This window comes from Prunus avium, chromosome 5, assembly GCF_965620075.1.
Source record: "Prunus avium chromosome 5, drPruAviu1.hap1.1, whole genome shotgun sequence".
Classification (NCBI taxonomy): domain Eukaryota; kingdom Viridiplantae; phylum Streptophyta; class Magnoliopsida; order Rosales; family Rosaceae; genus Prunus; species Prunus avium.
In genome coordinates, this window is record NC_142288.1 from 17487082 (window position 1) to 17512934 (window position 25853).

Below are 25853 nucleotides of genomic sequence, written 5' to 3' on the forward strand. Positions count from 1 at the left end.
TTCCTTAAACTGTTCCTCTGCAACATAACTTCAAATATTCAAGAAAAACTTCGAAAATTCATAACTTTGGTTGTGTAGCTCCGATTGATGAACTGTTTTCTCCTACATGCTCGTGAGATCGAGCCCAACAATATAAGATAAATATTCAGGGTCTCAAACAGCAGCAAACAATACAACGTCTTTGAGGCATTTAGTCGAACAATTGGTGGGCACTAGCGACGGGGCAAATTCAGGCATCCCCAAGGAAGTTTCCGGTGAGGGGAGGTGCAGCTGCACCTCCTTACGCCTCTGTGGATCCGCCAGTGCTTGTAGACATAGTTTCTTTATGGAGGTTTTTCCGATACAAGATAAAGTAAATTTTTAGTTGTGGAAATGGTAAAACATGGTATAAAATTAAATTTACAAGTCCCATAACAGAAAATCTAGAGGAATTTCATTAAGATCATCCTTAATTTACATCCCTAATTTCCAAATACATTTATGTCCCCTAGACATGCAAACGGTATATAAATGTGGTTTTTACATCCCTAATTTACATCATTGCATTGGAGTTGCTCTCAAAATTGCATCTCTTAAAGATAATAAAAAATTAGTCTACCATTCCGTACCAATAAGGACGCAGTAATGGTTTGAAATATTCACCACGTAAAATATAATAATTTGGTGGTAATAATATCTTAATAAATAGGCTAGCAAATGATCCTCAATATTTCCATTACGTCAAGTCATCATGTAAACTAAATTTTTACCACATTAAATTACGAAAGTCTTTGAAATTATTTCAATATTGGATTACAAATGTCTGGAAAAGGTTTATTGCTATTTCGCAAGGCAATCCACATTGATGTAATGAAAGTGAATGACCTACGACAATGACAGAACACCCTGAATAATCGACCCGTATTATACTTAATGCTTTATCTATTAAATATTTAATTAAATTTCATATATTTACCCATTATCCTGGGCGGATAGCAGGAATCGAACTCGCGTCTTCTCCTTGGCAAAGAGAAATTTTACCATTCGACTGTATCCACATCCGCATTAAATATAATTGATTTAGTATTTATAATATTTTATATATAAAGAAATTAATAATATTTTTAGTATTTATAATATTAAAAAAATAAGTTGCCCAAAAGTGGTAATAGCATCTACTATACCAGGAATATCAATTCCATATCTTTATAACAATATAAGGGTAAAGTTAAAATATTAATATAAAACAATAAATAACAGGTACAAATATTAAATCGAGGTACTCATTCTATGATAACTCTCAACAGCTTCCCCTCAATTTTTATACTATTAGATAGTGCCCATAAATATCATGATAGATACCCAAAGATTCATAGTGAACTTCGATAAGAGTTTCTATTGAAGTAATAACATATTGATCTAGTCGCCACCAGAGCCACAAAAGACTATCTAAATTGATTCTTTTCTACTGATAAGCTCCAATTGAATCGATCATAACCACTACCTTCATTTCACGAAATTGTGCACCATAAATAGGAGCTAATAAAAAGACCTGTGATCCCATAGAAAGACATCATGATCCCTTGTGGAAAAAAAAATATATATATTTGCTGAGAAGGAAATAAAGATATAAAATTCCTACCAAAATAACTAGATATTCCAACCAATAAAAACTCTAATGAACCTAAAAAAAGAATTGAGGCCCAGCAGAAATTACTTGTTTTTCGAGACCCCGCTATAGAACGAATCAAATCAGATGGTTCTATTTCTCAATCTTTCTGACTTGCTCCTACAGAACCAAGGTCAAAAAGTGTAGTGGTGATTGGTAAGAAAAAGAAAAAACATGAACGGTGATTGGATTGATGAAAAATTATTTTAATTTTTTACCTTGGCATCCAAGGCGAGTTCGCTGCCAACCGTAGCAACACCATCCGATAAAATTTGTCCCTTTTTAATACATTTACCTCGCCAAACCTGAGGGACCTATTGCTCATGCAATTTGGGATCCTCATTTTGGTCAACCAGCTATATAAGCTTTTACCCACAGGGGGGGTGGTGAAGCGCAATTGAAGGTCGTTCACTATTCAAAACAGGGCAAGCGATAGAATCAAAACAATTCCAACATCATAGTCTCTCCTTTGAAATTTCACAAAAAAATCAATTTAAATTCAAATGGCACAAAACCAACTTTGAAATAACCCTTGAAATATCAATTTTGATGTAACAAAATCCCAGAATGAAATTGGTACAAAATCACATCGAAATGATCTAGAACTTCATAGAAACACACTTTGAAAGAGATATATGTCATTGGGGCATTCTAACCAACACTTGATTTACAACTAGTACTCAAAGAGACAATATGAAGATGAGCTTCATACCTTCAAAGAATCATTTACTTGAGATGATAGTGGCTAATTTGATCAATGGAATGATAAGTAACAAGCCATTTGAGAAAAAGTACACATCTATAACAAGAAATTGAACATAATTAATGAACAAGTTTTGTTCATACCAATTTTCAGAGAGTTATAAGGCCCCGTTCGTTTACGTTTTAAAGGCCCATTTTCATTTTCAAACAAAAAAAACAAAGCAAAAACGTGTTCGGTGGGAAAAAATAGAAAACATTGAAAATGTTTTTATAAAATGAGACCAACTTCACGTTTACTTCTACAAAACAGAAAAAAGATGTTTTTGTTCTCCCATAAAACAAACGCTCAAAACACATCTCTCGCTCAATCTTCTCTCCTTCTCAGACCGAAAACCAAAATTCTTCTCTCCTCTCTCACCCTTCTCTTCTTGACCTCTCATCTTCTCCGATCCAAAATAACACAATATGCAAACTAAGAAAAAAAAATACAAAGGAAAAAGAAAAGAAAAGAAAAACAGAGAGGAAGAAGAACCACCACATACCCAACACAACCACCATCATCACCCAATCAAACCAACACAACCATTAATTAGTGAAACTAGAGAGAGAGAGAGAGAGAGAGTGATGGGTGGGTGTATGGGATTCATGCCATGGAAGGAAGGAGTGTGTGGAGAAGGAAAGGAAGAAGAAAAGAGGAAGAAAAGGAGAAAAAAAAAACGGCCTTGGGAAGGAAAGGAAGAAGAAATGAGGAAGAAAAAGAGAAAAAAGAAACAGCCATGTGAAGGAAGAGAAGAAGAAAAGAGGAGGAAAGAGAGAAAAGGAGAAAAAGAAGAAAAAAAAAAGAAAGGAGATAAGATAGTTTTTGGCCTTTAATTTTTTTTCATTATTTATAATAATTTTAGCCTCTAAAAATATCATAATTTAAAAAAAAAGAACTGAAATTATAAAAAATACACCTGAAAAACAATTGTACTACCAGACACATTTTCACTGTTTTTATTTTCTAAAGATGTTTTCAAATTAATCTACCAGACACATTTTCATTTCCTGAAAATGCAAATTTGTTTTCTTATTTTCATTCTCTAAAAATATTCTCTAAAAACATTCTCCCAAAACATTACCAGACGGGCCCTAATTGTTATGTTTTGCTGACCTTTGTATATGTTATAAAGAGGAGAATTTGGAGTAACTATCATGAAGAGACTATAGTGTTTTGAGCTTTCAAAATGAGTGTTCTGGACTGAAACCAAGGGAAGGAACTAAGGTTGAAGACTATAAACAAGTTCCACTCTAAACATTCCCAAGGTGGCTATAGAAATCCGATCAACCTAAAATTTTGATATATTAGTAGACAGGATTTCAAACAACTTTGATGAAGGAACCAAAGTTATTTGAGTATAGGAAATCAAATAAACATATTGAAACTAAGCATACTACTGTGAAATCAGGAAATGGTAAACTTATTGTGACCATACCAACTTTTCAGAGCCTATGCTAGTCGGATTGAGCTGAAATCGGAGAATGTTATAGGAATTACGTAAATGAACAACTTTTATGAAGGAAGTTTTCACATTTGAGCTTCCGAAATTTGAGTTCTCGGCTGCTCCAAGGAAGTGACGAATTTTGGATTTTGAAGAGGAACAAAAGAAGAATGAGGATGAAAACATTGTGAATGAGGAAGAGAGTGATGATACAATGAATGATGAGGATAAGAATAATTTCATGATTTAAGAATCTTAATTAGGCTAGGTGACTCACCATTTTAGACTAGGTGACTCATCCTTTCATAAAATGGTGGATATGAAAGCTTGAGGCAAGAGGGGAAGAATGAGAGGAGGGTGGTTTGATGCCCTCCACGTTTCACCTTTGAAAAAAAAAAAAATTATTTATAATCCTACAAGGGTATTTTAGTAATTTTAATACATAGGGGTATTTTGGTCATTTTTCCAACTTGAAATTAAACACACTTAATTTAATAATCTCAATCCAAAATCAGTTGATAAAATACCCATAATTATTCTCCACCATAATATTATTTTTCATTAAAATATGAAAATCCACCATGAATTTTTCGGGGTATTACAAGCAAGCTCCCTAAGGGGCCATAGGGCTCGTTTGGTACGTCGGACTGTACTGACTAATTTCCGTCGGATAGTATTAATCTGTTCCGGAGAGTACTGACTCTTTATCCATAATATTATAAGGCGTTTGGTGCTGTTCCAGTTAAATAGTCTGACTAAGTTATACTGTGTTTGGTGATGTTCCAGATAACATCAGATTAGACTATTTTAAAAATAAAATAAAAATCTTTGATAATTTTAATGGAAATTGAGACATGACATAAGACTACAAAATACCATCCCACTTGCATATACAGAAATATATGTGGTTTAACTATTAGAATTGTATTATGAATATAGATCTGCGTATGTCTGTACTGGACATCAAGGTTTCCATGTACAACAAGAAGAAGGAGAAAGTAGTAGCAAAACAGAAGCATTGCAATCAAAAGAGCCAAGGCCACAAGCTTGGGAATCGTAAAAAGAAAAGGAAAAGAGAAAATTTATTAATCAAGAATGGTTCAAGAGGAAAACATCATAAAGGGCCCATGGTCACCTAGAAAAAAAAAAAAAAAGGTTCCTAGAATTCAGGTTCATACAATTTTAATTTTGTAATTTTGCTCTCCTAATCGTCAAGTATGTATGTATTCAACTAAACTACCAACACTAGCACAGTTGTTTGCTTTTGGACGAAAACTAGCACTACTCTGTTTAATACCAACAATCTAAATATTCCCACAACGTCGAATCAATATATCACATACAAAGAAAACATTAGATTAAAAAAAAATGTCAAAAAAGAAAAATTAATAACCTAATTTCCACAAAAATTTAATAAAATTGAAATATATAAAGAATAGAGAAGAAGTAAGAATAAGCATATTGGAGAGCGTATGAAAAAGAGAGAGAGTGAGAGATGGATACCTGGAGAAGAGTGAAGAAAATAACATGTGGAGAAGATATATAGCAGAGAAGAATCCTAGGGAGAAGAAGATGTGGTGTGGTGGTAGCTCACCTCATTCCTTAACCATGAGGTTGGGGGTTCGATCCCCGCCCATGGGAATGGAGCGCATTTTGTGGCTAACCGTTTACCTCCATTGGGAGAGCTTCCGCGGCGAAAGGGATTAGTCACTACTGTCGGCGGTGGATACCCTTGGGTCTCACCTAAAAAAAAAAAAAAAAAAAAAAAGAGCGTCTGACTTTTTTCGTAGAACGCGTGTTCTATTTCCCTAGCCGTATAATTAAGCGTGTATTATCTAATCCGGGGTGTGTGGGTTGTATTAGTTAGTCAGGTAAGGAGAGTATTAAAAGCCCAACCCGTATAAAATAGTTGGGTAATTAAATAATACAAGTTGACACCAAACACATGACATAGACTATTTACTCCTATCCAAAGTCTAATACGGTGTACCAAACGAGCCCATAAGGACATACGACACGTAGGTGGAGAGTTTCTCTGAATGGAGTATAGCTTGTGAATGGAGGCCCCATACCTGGCTTTTTTAGACACAAAAACCTTTTATTTTTTCCATGAATGGGCAATTAACGTCTTCCCAAAACCTGGTTCTTACCGTCGTACTAAAAGAACCCTTCGTACAGACTGCATTCCTCCCTATTTGTTTTTGGAAACATTGGGCTATTTACTTTATATCAAGGACCAAGCTACTTAGTAATTAACCTGGGAGCTATAGCAAGTACGACCTGTAGGAGCAGCAACTTTCTCGGTTTGCCATTTCTCTTTGTTTTAAATGTGCACACGCGCGTACGCTTAAAAATGGAATTGGAAAAACCTTATCTTGAGAATTGTATTTTAAATTGATTCGAATTCTCATTCAACGTACATTTTTGGTAAAGAAAAACTGCATAAACACAATTTGTGGGTAATCCCTATCAACAAGGGTTTTGACAAAGGTTTTTACGAATCATCGTGCGCGCGTACATGCATGCGTAGGCTCATGCACACGTGTGTCTGTTATCTCGAGTGTGCGCAAACACTCGCCCACTTATTCAATTAAAAAAAATACGGAAATGCCCCCTATGGCGGGAGATCAGGCTTTCAACCCCGCTCGATTCGATTGAGGGTGGGATAGTAGTGGAACACAGAGAATAGAAAAGCAAAGCGGTCTTGGAGCTAGAGTGAAGTGTGTCCTTACGGCCACCCTCCAAGGGAAAGGGCATAGAGTGGCAACTGCCATAGGCCGCAGTAGAGGTGTCAAACGGGACGGGCCGGCGCAGCACGGCACGAGCCCAGCCCGTTTAAATGAGGCACGGCACGGCACGAGCACGAATATTAGTGGGCCGTGCTCGGCACGGTACGAAAGCTTGGACCGGGCTGGGATTTAAAAAAAGGTCCAATGGACCGGGCCGGCCCGTGGCCCGAAATTAAATGGACTTGGCCCGAGCCCGCTTCAAGCACGGCACGAGCCCGAGCCCGCTTCAAGCACGGCCCGAGCCCGAGCCCGCTTCAATCCTCTATTGCATTTAGAGGTGTCAAACGGGACGGGCCGGCCCAGCACGGCACGAGCCCAGCCCGTTTAAATGAGGCACGGCACGGCACGAGCACGAATATTAGTGGGCCGTGCTCGGCACGGTACGAAAGCTTGGACCGGGCTGGGATTTAAAAAAAGGTCCAATGGACCGGGCCGGCCCGTGGCCCGAAATTAAATGGACTTGGCCCGAGCCCGCTTCAAGCACGGCACGAGCCCGAGCCCGCTTCAAGCACGGCACGAGCCCGAGCCCGCTTCAAGCACGGCCCGAGCCCGAGCCCGCTTCAATCCTCTATTGCATTTTTTTAAGACAAAAAAAAAAGTTGGGATAACAAATAAAAAATTGAGTAATGAAAATAAAATATAAAATAATAAAAACAAAATTGGAAGTTGGACTCGTTGAAAGTTGAAAGTTGAAACTTGAAACACTCCAGCATTAATAATAACTTAACAAACAGAACCAACTTTGTTGGACTCTGGAGTCAGTTGAGGGTTGGAACTTGGAGAGGCGTGAGGCCATGCGTGAGGCCATGCGTGAATTTTCAGTAAACAAACCATCTGCAAATACTCTTCCTCTCGATTTCTGCATATTCTCATATCATAAATCTTTAGGAAATATCCCTAACTATATAAACCCCAAATCAGTGTTGGAAGATCCATATAGCATCATAAACCAAAACCTGTGTTGGAGGCATCTAAATAGCTTGCGAACCATCAGCACGAACCAATTCTCTAATTCTACAGAGTTGGATTTGCAAGGTAAGAGCTTTAACATATAGTTTCTATGTTTGGTTGCTCAAAATTTGTGAGAAACATTGATTGTAGGGTTTGATCTTGTTTTTATTTTTATTTTTAATTATTTATCAAAACAACAGTCTAAATTTTTTGATTTTTTGGTGTGGGTTTTGCAGATTCTACCTTCTGGGTTCTAATTGAATGGTAAGTATCTGGTTTGGATTTTCAACCATTCTTTTCTTAATATAATTAACAGACTCTGTACAAAAAGCTCAACACATTAACCCCATTGAGAATATATTTTGACAGAAAGCTGAAATGGATCCTCGAGGTATTTGAGATTTTTTCTGGAGATTCTGTAATCACAAAGGGAGGTATTTATTTAATTTTTCTGGTTAATGGATCCTCAAGATTATATTGATTTTGGTGAGCATTATGATAATAATTGTGAACATCTTAATCCTGATGACATGCCTAATCATGAAAATAACTTAACCTCTAATGATGTGGAGCAACCTATGCATGCTGTGATGTCTCTTGAATCAAACACTCAAGAAGAAAACATTGATCAAACTGAGGTTAAAAAAAGAAAAAAAACTTCTGAAGTTTGGAAACATTTTAAAGTTTGTGACCAAAAACTTGATGATGGGACTATTCTTCCAAAGGCTATGTGTATTTATTGCAAGCATACTTTGACTTGTAAAACTGCAAATGGTACTGGGCATCTTCGTAGGCATTTTAATGCATGTCTTAAAAAAAATGGTCATAATCATGCTAAGCAGTCTCAACTATCTGCAAATACTGGAATCTCTTCATTTAAGTACTCTCAAGCTAAAATGAGAGTTGAGTTAGCTAGATTTATTGCATGTGCTGAATTACCCTTTCGTTTTGCTGAAAATCGTTGTTTTGAAAGATTTGTTCAAGTGGCTTTGCAACCAGAATTTAAGAAAGTTTCTCGCAATACTAATAGGGGTGATGTTGTAAAACTTTATGATGAGGAAAAGAAAAAATTGATAAATGTTTTCTCTAATTTGAAGGGTTCTATTGCTGTGACTTCTGACATGTGGGATGGTGGTAATAATTTGCCTTTTATTTGTGTTACTGCCCATTATATTGATGAAAATTGGTTGTTGCAGAAAAAAATTATTGCGTTTCGTCTTCTTGAATTTCCACATACTGGTAGTTCTATTTTTCATGGTATGATGAATGTGTTTAAGGAGTATAATATTACTCATAAAATATTTTCTATTACTTTTGACAATGCTTCCAATAATTCTTCTGCTATTGAGCAATTTAAACATGTTTTGCATCCTTCTTACGGAGGGAAATTTTTTCATATGAGGTGTGTGTGTCACATAATTAATCTAATGGTGCAAGATGGATTAAAAGTTATTAAAACACAGCTTCAATTGATTAGGGATGCTATTGGTTATATTTCTTCTAGTAGCTCTAGACAACAAGACTTTGCTCACCTTTGTATTTCTCATGGCTTGAAACCTATAAAATTGAAAAAAGACATGCATATTCGTTGGAACTCAACTTATCACATGCTTAACAGTTGTAAAGGTTACACCAATGTCATCAATTTTTATTACAATAATAAAATGAATGATAATCTGTTGAGGGACGAAGAGTGGAATGTATGCTTTACTTTGGTGGACTTTTTCAAAGTTTTTTATGATGCTACATGTAACTGTTCTGGTGTTTATTATCCCACATCTCCTATTGCACTTCATGATTTATTTTCAATTAGTGCTACCTTTGCTAAATACAGATATGATACTACATGTAATTTTACAGACATTTGTGAGCAAATGGAAACTAAATATAAAAAGTATTGGACAGAGATTCCTTATACTTTTTGTTTTGGTGCAATAATGGATCCTAGAATTAAAGTAAGTGGTTTGGAAGTAATATTGACTGAAATTTCAAGAAATTTATCAATTACTTTACCACTTACAATATCCAATATTCAGAAGACATTCAATGATACTTATTTGTTGTATGAGAAGAAATATAGTGATGGTACAATAGCTACACAAACTGCTCCAACTGTTCATTTATTTGGTTCATCTTCATCTAGTAGTGCAGCTGTTTTTGGTATGCTTGCTAGCAAAGGAAAACAAAAGAGTGTAATGAGTTCTCGTACTGAAGTTTTTAAGTATTTGGATACTGCATTTGTTGAATTTATGACTGAGGAAGAAAGAAATAATTTCAATATTTTGGATTGGTGGAAAGCACATGAAAAGAACTTTCCTGTGCTTTCCATTATGGCACGTGATGCACTAGCAACTCCGGTGTCCACAGTAGCTTCGGAGTCTGCTTTTAGTGCAGGTGGTCGTGTGCTGGACGAAAAGAGGACGAGGCTTACTCCTCAAATATGCGAGGCACTTATGTGTTTTAAGGATTGGGAAGATGCTGATTTTCGAACTCAAAGTTTTGTAGATGAAGATCTCTCATATTTTGAAGATGACAGCACAAGTTCCCTTAATGAAGAAAGTTAGTTGAGATTAATTTTGGACAAGTATTTGATTGACTGCATTGGTGTCCTAGATTAATTTTGTTTTCCATTTTGTGTAATTTGGGAGGACAATGGTACTCTTTTTCCTTGATATGATTTTCCTCCTTTGGGGGTTTTTTAAGGCAAGGTTTTAATGAGGCTATTTTTTTGCCCTCCAAACTTTCATATTGTTTAGGTGTTTGATTGATTAATGTTTTTAAATAGTTCATCATTCCTTGCTTCTAATTATATTTTTTATGTTTATAATATGAATTATGTAGTGGAAAAAAAATCAAGGGAAAAAAAATTCAAATTAAATGGGTTGGTTCTTGGGCCCGAGTATGGCACGAGCACGGGCACGAGCACGGGCACGGCACGAGCCCGGCCCGGCCCGTTTCAATTTGGACATGGGCTTTGGGCCGGGCTGGGATTTATGATTTTACTAAATGGGCTGGCACGGCACGGCCCGCTAAGTTAACTGGGCCGGCCCGGCACGGCACGAAAATGTTAAAAGCACGAGTTTAAATGGGACGGGCCGGCCCGGCACGGCCCGTTTGACACCTCTAGGCCGCAGTCGAGAGAAGCACCTTCTCGGAGGTGAAAGCAAAGTGAGCTCGCTAGGGGCCCGTAAGGACACACGACAAGTAAGCGAAGAGTTTCTCTGAACAGAGTGTAGCATGTGGGGGGAGACCATACCTGGTTGTTTTCAGACACAAAATCCTTTTCTTTTTTCCTTGGAGCGGAAATTAACGTCCTCCTGAAACTTGGTTCTTACTGTCCAACTAAAAGAAGCCTTCGTACGGACCAACATTCCTCCCTATTTGTTTTTGAAAACATTGAGCTATTTACTTTATAAGTTCAAACAAAAGTTAAATTGTGACATGCTTATCCAATTTCATGCCAATTCAAAGTTTGTTTGTTCTGTAATTGCAATCTTCAATCTCATTGCTTGTATAATTTTGTATCTTTTTGTTTACTTATTGGCCATGTATCTTGTATATGGGGTCAAATATTGTCATGGGTTTCTTAGTTGCACACAAAATTAAATGAACTTAGCTATATAGATGAGCCATTAAGCAGTACAATATTGTGTAGCTTTTCATCTAACCAAAGTAACTTTGTGCAGTATGCCGACTCATATTTTACTATGCGTTGCTGACTATCATTATATATATATATATATATATATATATGCTAATTAGAGTTCTCATTTTGTTGCTAAGCTATTATTACCTTGTAGATGACAGGGTACACGAATAGTGAGTGGTTACTTGCGCCATATAGAGGAACAAGATATCATCTATCTAAGTGGAGGGATGGAAATCAACCTAAAAATCATCAAGAATATTTTAACATGAAGCATTCATCCGCTAGAAATGTAATAGAACGTTGCTTTGGCTTGATAAAAGCTAGATGAGTTATACTAAGGAGCCCATTATTTTACCACATAAAGATGCAATGCCAAATAATCATGGTCTGTTGTATTTTACGGAACCTTATTCGGAGGGAGATGTCGACAAATCCGATAGAGCATGCAGTAGATGATAATGAAATTGCTCAAAATATGGTAGAGGGTGCTATGCTTGACACCATTGGAGCCACGAATCGAGTACATGGAGAGATTATATGCCCATGCAAATGTACAATGAGTGAACGGGAAACCAATGATTATCTTAAGTTTATATTTACACTTGTATTTCATTAAGAAAACCCAACTTCATGATCTTAAATTTGTTGTATGTAAATCATAAATTTCTAATTTTTGTAATTATTTTATAATCCATATTTAAGAACAGAAAAAAATATTTAATGTTTAAAATAATTATTTTTATAATTTAGAAATATAGTCATATCTTGGATCCCTTAGTCTCTCTTAGTCCAACACTCCTCCAAACATAAGATAAGATTAAGTTCAAGCCTCAGCCCCTGAATTTAGTCCAGTACAGTCCAATTGTGGGTACCAAACGAGACCTAAGTAACAATCACAATAGAACAAAAGAGAAGATATTCATTCATCACCAATTTTTCTATGTTTAACCAATTCTATTTACTCACAATCTACAAAAATATAGTGCACCTAATTTAATTGTCAAAAGTGCTTTTTCTTATTATTTTTTCACTTGTACAGAACCCATAGATTTTGTCACATTTTCTTGGTTATCTATCTACAACCATTTCCCAAACATGACTACACGTGCCTCACAACAACACACAAGCCTTTTAAAGTTGACATCGCGCACTTGTCTCACGTGCCATGCAGTCCAAAAGGCCTCCGTCACGTGCGTATTGTAAAGCACTCCTTGGACCCGCTTCTGCCCAATCACAGTGGCGCGTCTCAAATATTGCAAAAACAGTTTCGCAAAAACAAAACTTACAAAACCTCCCCACACGCACTCCTCTCTCTCTCTTCTCTTTCTCTCTCCATGACGTCTACGCACACACCTCCCACACTCTCTCCTCCTCTTCCCAAACCTCTTTCTCTCCTCATTCATTTCGTTCACCAAACACTAACCCTAACCCTAACCCCTTTCACTCTCGTTATTTCTGTCTCTCGAATCTGAACAACCCCAACCTCCTAAAACCCTTGACCCCAAAAAATTTCAATTTCACAGAGGGACCAATGGATTCGCAGCCAAACAACCTTTTTGAAACGGCATCGCAGCCGGATACGGGTAACGACGCCTACACCTTCCTCGAATTCAACACCCAAGGCGAGGACTTTGACTACCCGGAGTTTCGTGACCCGATTCGGTCACCTGTGGCTTGGCCCACGCCGTCCGATTCTTTATCAGACCCTACAGACCGCGACCGTGGCGGTGGAGGAGTCGGGTCAGACCACCAGTCTGATGCGTCACCGGTTTCAGCTGCCCCGGGCAGCGCCACGAAGGCCAGGGCAGGTGGGTCGGGCGGTAGTGGCGGCAATAATCAGGTGGTTGACGTGCTAGCGGGTGGGATGAGTGTCCTCAACTTTGAGGACACTGGGGATGATGATAACTACGAGTACGGCAAAGGGGATTTCACAGAACATGCGTGCCGGTACTGCGGGGTGTCGAACCCGGCTTGCGTTGTGAGGTGTAACGTGCCTTCATGTCGAAAATGGTTCTGTAATTCGAGGGGGAACACGTCCGGCTCTCATATTGTGAATCACCTGGTAAGGCTCTGCCAGTTTTCATTTTTATTTTGGGTTATTTTGTTGTAAATTTTCAGGTATGTGTCTAATGGGAAATTGGGTAAGAACTGGAAATTACGAGTGAGGAGTGAGTCAAAACATGGATGCAATAGTGGGAAGTTTAGTAGTTAGATAATATAGGGAAATAAGTGTTTATTGTTTTCAAGGGGTGAGCTTCTTGTTGCAGTATTAGTTTGGCATTTGGGGTTAAAAACATAGAAGAAAGAGGTATGACATTCACATGTTGACACAACAAAACTTAGTAAACCAGGTCACCATCAAAATTATACAGCCCTAAAACCAAATCCAAAACACACCTCCATTGTAAACAACTAAAAAAACTATCCTACAGCAGCTCCCCAATCTAATATAATTACAGAAAGTGAAAGATCCCTAAAAGTTTATATCATACAATCTAATAAAATTTAAAATGAAATTTCATATAGTATGCGTTCTGTTAAGTTGGTCCATTGACCCTTGTGTGCTGTTGAAGATCAATTTGGCTCATGTATATGTTATGTGAATTTGTTGAGATCGTATTTGTTGCCAATAAAATTCAAAAGTTCTAGTTCCTAACCCACATAATTTTCTATTATAAAGTTCCATTAAAGATAGGGCACTTAAAAAGCTTTTATGAGTCCTCTGATTTGTTTGAGTGGATGGTTTATATTGGATCACTTATATACCAATGGAGTTACCGAGGACATATGTTTAATGCAGTTTTAAGCAACCAGCATTTTGTATCATATTTTGGTGTTGTACAGAACTACATGGAGTTAGTTGTATGATAATACTTTTCTTGTGACATTCGTGTGGCTATTATATTGTAAGATTTGAGATGAAGTGTTAAATCATCCTTTTTCCTATCCTCTTTCAATTGATCTTAGCAGAAGTTGTGGACCATAACAGTTGGCGAGTCAGTTTCACTCATATTGTTTATTTTTTTTTTTACTTTTTTTATTTATTTTGCTAAGCTTTTCGACTTGGAATTACGAACTAAAGTTTAGGTCATTGTTTTTATTGTGGAGTTTGATTAAATTGAAGGTTTCAATCTCAAGGTGATGATTAAATATTTTGTATAATCATTATACACTGTCTTCTCTCTAATGTAAGGGATTGTAAGATACTCTTCTTTCCAATAGGTTAGGCATTGTAGTCTGATAACTATTCTTAAGTGGTCTGTCATGTTGGTTTTTGTAGGTTCGAGCAAAACACAAGGAAGTCTGTCTTCATAAAGATAGTCCATTGGGAGAAACGATCTTAGAATGCTACAATTGTGGATGTCGCAATGTATTCCTTCTTGGATTTATTTCAGCCAAGACAGAGAGTGTTGTTGTTCTTCTTTGTAGGGAACCCTGTTTAAGTGTTAATGCATTGAAGGATATGAACTGGGATCTGAGCCAGTGGTGTCCCCTGATTGATGATAGGTGTTTCTTGCAGTGGCTTGTTAAGGTTTGGTGTTTTCTTTCCCTACCAACAGCTACATGATTATTTTCGTTTCACTTAATGTATGCTTTTCAGTTTAGAAGATCTAAGATGTTGTGGTTTGCAGGTCCCATCTGAACAGGAGCAGTTAAGGGCGCGCCAGATTAGTGCTCAACAAATAAATAAGGTAGAAGAACTATGGAAGACCAATCCTGATGCTTCCCTAGAAGATCTTGAGAAGCCTGGTGTGGATGATGAACCCCAACCTGTGGTCTTGAAGTATGAAGATGCTTACCAGGTGATTTTATTTTTACTTTTTTTGCACCGACTGTATATGCTTCGAAACTTGAGAATGCTTAAATCGTGTTCATTTTATAACATGAACCCTTTGTAGATTATGCATTTTTTATATGGATGTCTGCTGGTATGCTGACAGTTTTCTTGTTATTGATGCAGTATCAAAATGTGTTTGCACCACTTATTAAACTTGAAGCTGACTATGATAAAGTATGGGCGCTAACCTCCTATCTTTTCCTTTTTCTTTTCTATTTATAGAATCTACGATCATTTGGCTAGTGATTAAACAATTGTCTAATGCTTATGATCTTAATTTTGTTGTAGATGATGAAAGAATCTCAAAGCAAAGACAATGTCACGATTCGGTGGGACATTGGTCTAAACAAGAAGCGTATTGCATATTTTGTTTTTCCAAAGGTATTTTCTTGCAAAATTCCATATAATTTCATTGTTAGGTTGACCATTTGGTTTTTAGAAGTATTGCACCCTTTTCAGTTCTGTCAGTATGTATCTTTTTTAAACATTCTTTCTTGTTTTGGGTTGTTGCAGGAAGACAATGAGTTGCGGCTTGTACCTGGTGATGAGCTGCGGCTTCGTTATTCTGGAGATGCAGCTCATCCAGCATGGCAGTCAGTAGGACATGTGGTATGCCTCTTTTCTATAGTTTATAATTTATTTGTGTTTTAGTTTTGTAGCACTTATTATATAGTACTCATTTACTGTTTCAGATCAAGTTAACTGCACAAGAGGAGGTCGCACTTGAACTTCGTGCCAGTCAGGTAATTTGAATATTGGTGCAGCTAATTTTTCTTATTATTTATTTTGGTGAACTTGGCAGTTATTAATCTTTATTTTACTTTTATTTTATTTAATTTTTGACAACTGGGCTTTTCTTTTTGTTATTTCGGGTTGGGCTTTTTTGTTGCTAGAGTGCCATGGGCCTTCCATTTTGAAATCAATCTCTACCCTTGTAATTTTTTTAAAAATTCCAAGTTTATCCTAGCAGCCGTCCTTCTCCTTCCTCCTTATGTATTGTTCATGGTGTATGCAGGGAGTTCCAGTTGATGTGAACCATGGCTTCAGTGTTGACTTCGTTTGGAAGAGTACAAGTTTTGATCGGATGCAGGGAGCCATGAAGGCTTTTGCAGTGGATGAGACAAGTGTTAGTGGGTAGGTTGGCTGGTGCTTTTGCTTTTTAAGAAAAGTATATGCTAAAATGTTCATCATTAGTCTTATCAAAGGACATGTTCATCATGACGGAACTTGATGTTGATTCTGTGTTCATAATTCTTGTATTGCTAGACATTGTCTTGAAATGTCAAGCATCAAATGCTTTGATCAGAGGGTACGTTAGTTAGTTCAAGTTCAGTTAATGGCTTTAATATCTCCAGATGATATGCTTTGTGTCCCTAATGAACTGGTTTGAACATCTTTGTAGATAGTTGCATATCATATGATACTTTCATTTTGTGTTGGGTAATGGAGCGCTATTGAATATGTTTTGATCGAACTTCCCGATGTAGACTTATAACAAGAACTGCACTTAAAATTTGAATTTAAACTAAGTTCTGTACATAGTGGTGGTTCAGCCTGCTCATATTTCCGAATCAGTATTTTGCTCTAGTTAGTTTTAGGTTAGGTCTCGAGATTTTACTGGGCACTGCTTGTTCCCTGTATTGTAACTTCTGTAATGCTGCACGATATTGTATGTTTGCATCTAACTTTATTGCTCTTTAATACTCTCTGTGCAGATATATTTACCATCATTTATTAGGCCATGAAGTAGAGGTCCAAATGGTCCGTAATACATTGCCTCGTCGTTTTGGTGCGCCTGGTCTTCCGGAGCTCAATGCATCTCAAGTATGATATCTTGATTATACACTAAGTTGTTCTGATTTGATTGATATGCTTGTTTAACCAAAGATTACTTTCTTTGATTCACGGAAATATGCCACTTATTTTGATTTTTGAGATGGTCACATTTGTCGGAATCCTTGGTCGAAAGGTTTAGGTTTTGAAAATTTTCATAAGTTGCATAGTTATTTTGGTTGGTGTTCATTAGCAACATTATAGATGAAGGGCCTATTAGAATCACACGTCTTATGTTATATCTGAATTGCGGTGTTTCACTAAAATGGTCCTTTGTATGCCCTGGTTTTGCATGCCTCCTCTCAGTCCAATTGGTAGCAATTTGTGTGTGTAGCTTTGTGTACAGAGAAATTTTTGGTCTCATTGACTTTCACTTTTATGTTGATTATTTTTGAGTCTGAGATCCTCTAGGACTTGTCAATACTATGTTGTGTAGCATGCTTGATACATTGGCAGACTTTGCTGTAGTGTTCTGTACATTGCTTTTATACATTATTTTTCTCATCATAAATGTCTCCTTCCTAAATATGGCATGATATCAATTTGTTGGACCTTTTCAGGAATCTTTGTTGTACATGTACTTGGTCTCTTCCAAGTGTCTTACATATCTTTATTGATAGGTTTTTGCTGTGAAGAGTGTCCTCCAGAAGCCTATAAGTTTGATTCAGGGTCCACCTGGCACAGGAAAAACTGTTACTTCTGCAGCAATTGTGTATCACATGGCTAAACAAGGCCAGGGACAGGTAAATTCCCTAACATCCTTCATTTCCTCTTTCTTTCTCACCCACACACAAATACATACTCATCTCTCTCTCTCTCTCTCTCTCTCTCTCTCTCTCTGTCTCTCTGTTTTTTTTTCTTCTCGTAATTTCTTCTTCTAGGTTTTGGTTTGTGCTCCTAGTAATGTGGCTGTAGACCAACTAGCTGAGAAGATAAGTGCAACTGGGTTGAAGGTAGAGGACCAGTTCTTTGCCCGCTAATATACCAACTCTATCCCCTTTGTTTTTGTGGCTCTTCTTGTATTGAATATTTGATTATCGTTTCTGATTGTGTACTTATCTAGACATATAATTGGATTCTTTTCTCTGATAATTTGTTGGATTAGAGAGCTTCTGTGTCATGATTTTTCTTGTTTACCTGGGTTAGATGTTGGTTTGGTTGCTGGGTTGTACAACTTTTTTCTTTTCTTTTTAGAATCCTAGATGGTGGATCCTGTGTCCACTGTTTATGCCATGGTTGCTTTCATATTTTAATAAAATCTCTGTGTGAAAGATTTCCAGGCACAGGAAATCTGAAAATGAGTGCCTAAACTCCCTTTCCTGCGTCAAATATTGCACCATATGATTTATAATATTTTATCTTTATGGTTGAAGGGTGTGGACACTGGATTCTTTTCTAATCTTTTTTCTTTCCCTTGGATTTAAGGTTGTTAGACTTTGTGCGAAATCAAGGGAAGCTGTAAGTTCTCCCGTTGAGCATTTAACCCTCCACTACCAGGTTCGTTTTGACTTGTTGGCTTCATAATAATTTGTCACATTTTGCTTTTTTTCTTTATGTTCATTTCTCTAACAAAATGCTTACTGACTGATAATTGCAGGTTCGTCATCTTGACACGTCAGAAAAGAGTGAACTTCACAAGTTACAACAATTGAAGGATGAGCAAGGTCTCTCTCTCTCTCTCTCTCTCCCCTGACCCCAATTACTCTGGCTTTTTAAATGCCTTTTTGTGTGTTATTTGTAAGTCCAAGCATGACTTAGAAAGATATGTGTATTCTGTTACACAACTACCCTTGCATGTAGGTAAAAATGAATTTGATTTTATCGATTGACATCTTTTATTATTTTTGCTATGATTATCACATTGAATCAATTTACTGCATGAAATTGTCCGTTCGTTGCCTTGAAACGCTGGTCTTGATTGTTCTGTATTTGTCCCGGTATTACTTGCAATTAGGTTTTAAGTAAATGTGTTATAGTTCTATGAACTTATTTGTATGTTTATTCAACTTGATGCTAATTACTTCCTCGAAATTTTTACAGGAGAATTGTCTAGTAGTGACGAGAAGAAATATAAGGCACTGAAGCGGGCAACCGAGAGGGAGATTTCTCAGAGCGCTGATGTCATTTGTTGCACATGTGTTGGCGCTGGAGATCCTCGATTGGCAAATTTTAGGTTCCGTCAGGTTGAAATACATCTTACATAGACAGTTCGTTACTATCAGTCACAATTAAAATACGCTTACACAATTCTATCCTTTGCTTTTAGGTACTGATTGATGAGTCTACTCAGGCAACAGAACCTGAATGCCTTATTCCTTTGGTTCTTGGGGCAAAGCAGGTACTTTGAGATATTTTTTTTTACATGTTAATGAATTTTAATTGAGAGCTTGATCTTTTAACAATTCAGTGCATGGTCGGCAATCTTATGAGAATTTCCATATTAGGTTGTTCTTGTTGGTGATCACTGCCAGCTTGGTCCAGTCATTATGTGCAAGAAAGCAGCTCGTGCTGGGCTTGCCCAGTCTCTTTTTGAACGCCTCGTTTTACTTGGTGTGAAACCAATTAGATTGCAGGTTTGTCACCTTTTATTCCAGCCTCAATACCCGTGTAGCTGTGTATAGTACCAGTGATAGTCTACATGTACTTGGCTTTTTATTTTATGAGCATCTGTTGGTTGGTCATGCATGAAATTTGAGTTCTGTATAACCATTCAGCAATGGAGAAGATGTTTCTCATTTATCTTAACATCACAACACTGAACATTCAATTTAGTATTAGGTTGAGTTGACAAAGTTGCACATCTTTTCTTGGTATTGGAAAGATTTTTGTGGTTCTCTACTCGCCCTCGACTCATATTCTTCAAGGTTTTGGAAGCTTAGTTACCAGTATTTTTCATCTTTTTTTTTTGTTTCCACATTATTTTCATTACTTTTGTAAGAAAATCACAAACTTTTTCTCTCATCTGGCACTCTCCTTTTAAATTTTATCAGATATAAAAAATTTATTTAAAAAGAAAAAATTCCTATCAATCTTGCATTTGAGTCAAAAGCAAAGTTAGCTCAACTATTTGTGTACCGCTAAGATGCTGTAAAATCAGTCTTCCAAAAAGAATAATTTTTAAATTATAATAATATATTTTCCCGTTGTCTACTTTATGAAATTTCTTGTATTTCATCCCGCAGTGAAATTGTTAGTGCATGTATGACTATTGGAGGACTGATATGTTAAGTTTTGTGATTTCAAATTTTAGGTTCAATACAGAATGCATCCAGCCTTGTCAGAATTTCCATCTAACAGCTTCTACGAGGGCACACTTCAAAATGGAGTGACCATCAATGAAAGGCAATCATCAGGGATTGATTTTCCTTGGCCAGTTCCCAATCGTCCCATGTTCTTTTATGTACAGGTACAGTAAGTGCCAGTATATTGAAACATTAGAAAAATTGTGTTAGCAAAGTTAAGTTCTGTTTTTGGCTGTTTTTTTTCTTCAACTCTTTAAAATTTTTAATTTCTCCGGTGGCTTGTTTTGGACTCATACATGTGTGTTATAGATGGGGCAAGAGGAGATAAGTGCTAGTGGAACATCCTATCTGAACAGAACTGAGGCTGCTAACGTTGAAAAGATTGTCACAACATTCTTGAGGAGTGGTGTAGTCCCTAGTCAGGTGAATCTATAATAGTCCTTTTGATTTTAGCATTTATATCTGGAGTCGATGTTGCTTTAATCTAATAATGTCAGCATTTCACAGATTGGGGTGATAACACCATATGAGGGACAACGAGCTTATATTGTGAACTATATGTCAAGAAATGGTGCTCTCAGACAGCAACTTTATAAGGAAATTGAGGTAATCTATCTAACTCATCAAATGTAGAATTCTGTTGCAGTTATCCTTGTTTTGTCGATGTTGCTTCATTGTTTATTGTCACAGGTTGCGAGTGTGGATTCATTTCAAGGAAGAGAAAAAGATTATATCATCCTTTCATGTGTTAGGAGTAATGAGCATCAGGTGAGTTCATGAAATCACTTAATGTGGAAAGTATTAATTATGAAATTAGCAAAAAGTAAAGTCATTATACACTTTTTCTCAACTCCGTGGCATGTAATTATTGTATAGCACGATTAAACAGAATGCTGGAGAAGTTAATATGAAAGATGTTTCACTGTTCAAGTTTTGTGGGACAAACAATAGTTCTTTTTAGATTATTATTATTATTATTATTAATTTTATACAAAACAAAGATTTCCAGCTTTTGGTTCTGAGATAATTTGTACTAGCTGTTTCTCATTTGAAAAAGAAAAAAGAGAAATTTATGATAGCTTTTTGGTTCCTAGCTAATACACCCCTCTTTCAGGGTATCGGATTCCTTAATGATCCTCGCCGTCTCAATGTTGCTCTAACACGTGCTCGATATGGTATTGTCATTCTTGGAAACCCTAAAGTTCTAAGTAAGCAGCCACTGTGGAATAGCCTACTGACACACTACAAGGTATTTCTTGATCTCTGTAATTATGTTATTTGTGGTTGTGTTATCCTGTTTCTTTGTTTGTTTTTTTTCCTCTGCCAGTTAATAGAATAAGAGTAAAAGGTTACTCTTCTTTTTTGAGTAAAAGCCTTTTCTGTTCTCATCTTCTCTAGAGTCTTTTTAGGTTGACCTCTGGTTCAATATATTTGTGTTCTTTCAACTTTTCTTGATTAAGTTTTGTTTCCTGTATAAAAAATAAAATAAATAAAAAAGGGAACAAGGAAAAAGATTGAGGAACAGAATACGTTTTCCACAAGCCAGAACTCGGCTTTGGAATGTGGATTGCAGGTGACGAACACTTGTGCAGCTCTGGGGAGCATATTTGTTAATGATATTTCGCAAATTTTGTTTAGGCTTTCCGCTTATTGTTGATTCTCCTTTTTTTTTTCTTTCCCTTTGTGACTTTGTCATGTTGGCTCATCAAAATGATTGTGTTATATGGGTTGATTATCACAGCATTGCATAGTACTTATGACATTTTATACATCAATAGGAACATGAGTGCTTGGTTGAGGGACCTCTAAATAACCTGAAGCAGAGTATGGTTCAATTTCCAAAGCCCAAAAAGGTATATCATTTAGCGAGAGCAGGCACACATTATTTTTACAAATTTTTTTTTTCTGTACATACACATGTTCAATTTGTGGTGGAGTTGGATCTTAATTTATGAAATCACTAATTGATGTGGAATCATGTTACGCTTCCACTAATGTTGACACAGATCTATAATGACCGGCGGCTATTCTTTGGTGGTGGGCCTGGAGTTATCCCAAATGATAGTTTTGGGTCTATTGGCTCGTCTGGCCAAAGTGCGGACAGAAGAAGTACTCGTGGTAGGGGTATGTTAATGCCAGTATCTTTCCCTTTTTCCTTCTTTCTCCCGGAATTCCAGGAATTGATACTTTTCTTACTTTTGCCGTTCCACTACATACATGATTGATGTAGTAGGGATGAAAGAGACAAGAAAACTGAACAAGAAATTGAAGACAACTTTCAACTTAGTATAAAAACTTGGGGTTAGTTGATATGGTAGGCACTTCTACAGCACGTCCTTGGACAATACTCAAAGGCTCTAGGATGAGTAGCAGGAGCAATTTGTAACTAATTATGAGCCCAAAAGACGGGTTCACTAAGTTGCTTGTTTCATGTGTATGAAGAATTATTAAAATAATCCTTTTGACAGGAGAAATTAAAATAATTAAATCTCACAAATCCAATGAGAATAAAATAAATAATTAGCCTTTAAATTCAAATTATAGTAAATAAGTAAATAAAATAAACCCATTTGATAAACATCTCCTATCCCTAAAATAACTTTTTTTTTCTTCTTGCATCCTTAATTTAACATTTATGCCAAATGCAGGTTCTTACTTGCCTCCTGGCCCACCCAATGGTGCACATAAGCCTGGGGTACATCCTGCTGGATATCCAATGCCTCGGGCACCTCTTTCACCCTTTCATGGTGGTCCCCTTTCTCAACCATATGCTATTCCAACTCGTGGAGCTGTGCATGGACCAGTTGGAGCTGTTCCTCATGTCCCTCAACCTGGAAGTCGAGGTTTTGGGGCTGGGCGTGGAAATGCAGGTGCTCCAATTGGCAGTCACCTCCCTCACCAACAAGGCACACAGCAGAACGTTGGAAATCTGGGGTCTACATTCAACTTTCCTGCCCTTGAAAATCCAAATAGCCAGCCATCTGTGGGTGGCCCATTATCTCAACCTGGATTTGTCAATAATGTTCGTATTGGTCTTTCTTTTTTCTATGTATCCATTTCTCCCCAATTCTTGTACTTTCATCTACTTGATGCATGTATTCTTATCCTTATTGTATGCAACAGATGCCACAAGGGCCAAGCCAAACATTTCGTGATGGATTTTCCATGGCGGGCATGTCTCAGGTTTTTCTCTTGCTAAACATATAAATCTTTTGATTAAGTTGTGACTTTGATATTGACTTCTTAATGTCATCTTTCATTGTCTGTTACCAGGAATTCTTAGGTGATGACTTTAAAAGTCAGGGATCACATGTTCCTTATAATGTTGCTGACTTCTCCACTCAGGTATGAAGTTGGGTTGCTTTTTTCTTTTTTGTGGTTTTATTGTATGCTGGGCCATATATTATTTGTATGCCAACAGGGTGTCTTGATCTTGGAAACTTCAGGATTTAGTTGTTTACTATCATGGTTTGGTTTAGGTATCTTTTCGACTTATTTTAAACGTCTTTCCTTAAGATTGTTAGGCTGTCCGTCAAGTGGTTTGTTGAAGAATGTTAAGACTGTTTTTTATTAGACTTATTTTGTTTTCAGTTTCTATGAATTGTTTTTACTTGGAGACAAGTTCCACTATTGTGACAAAAAACATAACAAAGAGGTTATTTCACTTGATGAGATTATCTATAGAAACGGAACTTCCCTTACCCCGTTTGTATCAACACTTCTTTCTTTCCAAAACGTGCTCAGCTTCTACATTAACAACCCTTATTATATAGTTTCACGTTTAGTAGAGTTAAAAGGGGGAAAACAGGACATACTGTTGCACGTTTTTAATTAAACCTCTACTTGCAATTACAGGACTAGCTGTGTCTTGAAAAAACTATTACTGAATTACAGGAATAGGAAAGCGATCTTAATGTATGAGTCGTCAGAAGCTTAGTTTTCACTTGTATTGCTTTTTATATTGACGTAATGCTAGCTTGCTCTGCAGGCTTCTCAAAGTGGATATGCTGTTGATTACGTTACTCAAGGCGCACAAGGTGGGTTTCCAGGGAACTTTATGAACCAGAATTCTCAAGCTGGATATTCTCGATTTGGTACAGGGAATGACTTCATGTCTCAGGTTTGCTAGTTTCCATTATTTTGTGTCTTTAATTTTTTATCATCCTTTAGGCAATTCTGAAACTGCTTTTCTTACAGGACTACATGCCTCACGGATCACAAGGTCTATTTACTCAAGTGGGCTTTAATGACCCATCTCAGGATGATGCATCACAGAACCACTATGGTGTGGCCAATGCCAATCAACTTCAGTCTCAGGTTTCTTCTTCATTCTGTTTGATAAGAGAATTATCACTCCAAAATAAACAAAATGACGTGTAGAAACATTTGGCTACTCTGCAGTTAGCAAGCCCTTTTTACTTTTTTCTTTGACTGAGTTTGGTGGGTTGGGTATATAGTCAAATGTTTACTGCATGTTTCCTCTGTTTCATTTTCAAGTCATATCTTGGCTTAGTGGTGGTTGTCCTCGCCATATAGTTGACAAGTTGGTCAACGTATTTGCAGGGATTTATGAATTCTCTGTACTCTCAGCCTTTTGCCCATTACAACACACAGCCAATGAACTTGCAGGCCCCACAACAGCAGCAGCAGCAGCAGCCACCTCAGCAGGGCCAGAGCTCCCAAAATCAGAAAATCCACTACAATGGTTAAGAGACAGTAGGGAATAATGGCTGTGATGGGTTATAGTCTTTGCATTCAGCAACTCGGTTTGTGCTCTCTTGTGTGCCCAAAGATATCTACCCTAAGTGCAGAAGATTTGCCGGTTGAGATCAGTGTGGTTATCTCCATAACCCGTAATTGATGTTCTGGATATTTGGAATGATATCATAGAGTGGGCAAATGAACATGCATGGGGTCTGAGCAAACAAGAGCGGCAAATCCAGGGCTGAGAAAGAAAAGGATAACCCCGAGTACCTGATTGGAGTTTTGTATTGTTCTGAAGAAAGGTAAAAAATGTTCAGTGAAATGAGAGCATTACATGGCATGGTTTTTGGCGAAAGGGTTGGGACAACGATGAAAGAGGCGGGGCGCTATATATGTGACTGACAGGGAAAATGACCCATTATTCATACAGAAGCAGTTTACCACAATTTTTGTACAGCGTGCTGGGGAAAGTCGCCTAACCCTTTCAGCTCCTGACATGTAATTATACTCTACATTATTATTGAAATAGACGATGATGAAATCTTGAGCAAGTGTTATTCAGTGCTTGTACTGCTCGCGGAAAGAACCCTGGTGGTATATAAAAGTGTGATATTGGTTTTCTTGTGTAATTGGCTTGATTTAAATGCTGTAGTGGTTTATATATTTGGCATGCTATGCTCGAGGTATTTCTCCAATATCTTCTTTATCAATGAGGACGAGAAATTGTGGATTAAAATTTGATGGATGGTATGGTAGTAGTTTTTAGATGTCAAATATTTTGTTGTCCCAAGATTCTCTCTTGTTGAACGTGAAAAAATGCCAAATTACAACTTCGGTCATTGTATTTCATTTTAATTTCATAAAATAGACGAAATCGACTATGTTTTGGGTTGATTGTAAATGTTTTGGAGAGACAGGTCTCTTTGCATGTTGTAATTGCATATTGCTGCATTGGATTTCGAGTGACCTTTTCTTCCGTCCTTTTCTGACCTATTCTTAAGTGTAGTATTTAGAAA

The 25853-nt window shown here is 37.0% G+C and overlaps 1 protein-coding gene and 1 long non-coding RNA gene across 4 annotated transcripts; one reads left to right on the forward strand and one right to left on the reverse strand.

Moving 5' to 3' along the window:
* Positions 1 to 1210: 1210 nt before the first annotated feature.
* On the reverse strand, positions 1211 to 3150 carry LOC110756286 (uncharacterized). The gene is made up of 3 exons (XR_015836066.1): positions 1867 to 3150; positions 1697 to 1768; positions 1211 to 1531 (listed from the first exon to the last, which is right to left on the reverse strand). It is a non-coding gene; the product is annotated as an uncharacterized LOC110756286 (long non-coding RNA).
* Positions 3151 to 12495: 9345 nt separating this feature from the next.
* Positions 12496 to 25466, forward strand: LBA1 (RNA helicase). Of its 3 annotated transcripts, none has more exons than XM_021957680.2 (29): positions 12496 to 13282; positions 14501 to 14752; positions 14853 to 15023; positions 15182 to 15232; positions 15347 to 15439; positions 15572 to 15667; positions 15751 to 15801; positions 16074 to 16192; positions 16774 to 16882; positions 17512 to 17634; positions 17773 to 17844; positions 18317 to 18388; positions 18489 to 18555; positions 18932 to 19074; positions 19158 to 19229; positions 19336 to 19464; positions 20142 to 20297; positions 20443 to 20556; positions 20641 to 20739; positions 20824 to 20901; positions 21248 to 21382; positions 21912 to 21986; positions 22140 to 22257; positions 22782 to 23155; positions 23257 to 23316; positions 23407 to 23478; positions 24122 to 24253; positions 24331 to 24450; positions 24697 to 25466. In XM_021957680.2, exons 1-29 carry the CDS (start codon positions 12752 to 12754, stop codon positions 24841 to 24843), a joined length of 3831 nt encoding a protein of 1276 aa, XP_021813372.1. In that variant the 5' UTR covers positions 12496 to 12751; the 3' UTR covers positions 24844 to 25466. The 3 variants fall into 3 exon arrangements, with proteins under 3 accessions (XP_021813372.1, XP_021813373.1, XP_088109328.1); XM_021957681.2 differs by having other exon boundaries at positions 22140 to 22251; XM_088253202.1 differs by lacking the exon at positions 17773 to 17844.
* Positions 25467 to 25853: the final 387 nt, after the last annotated feature.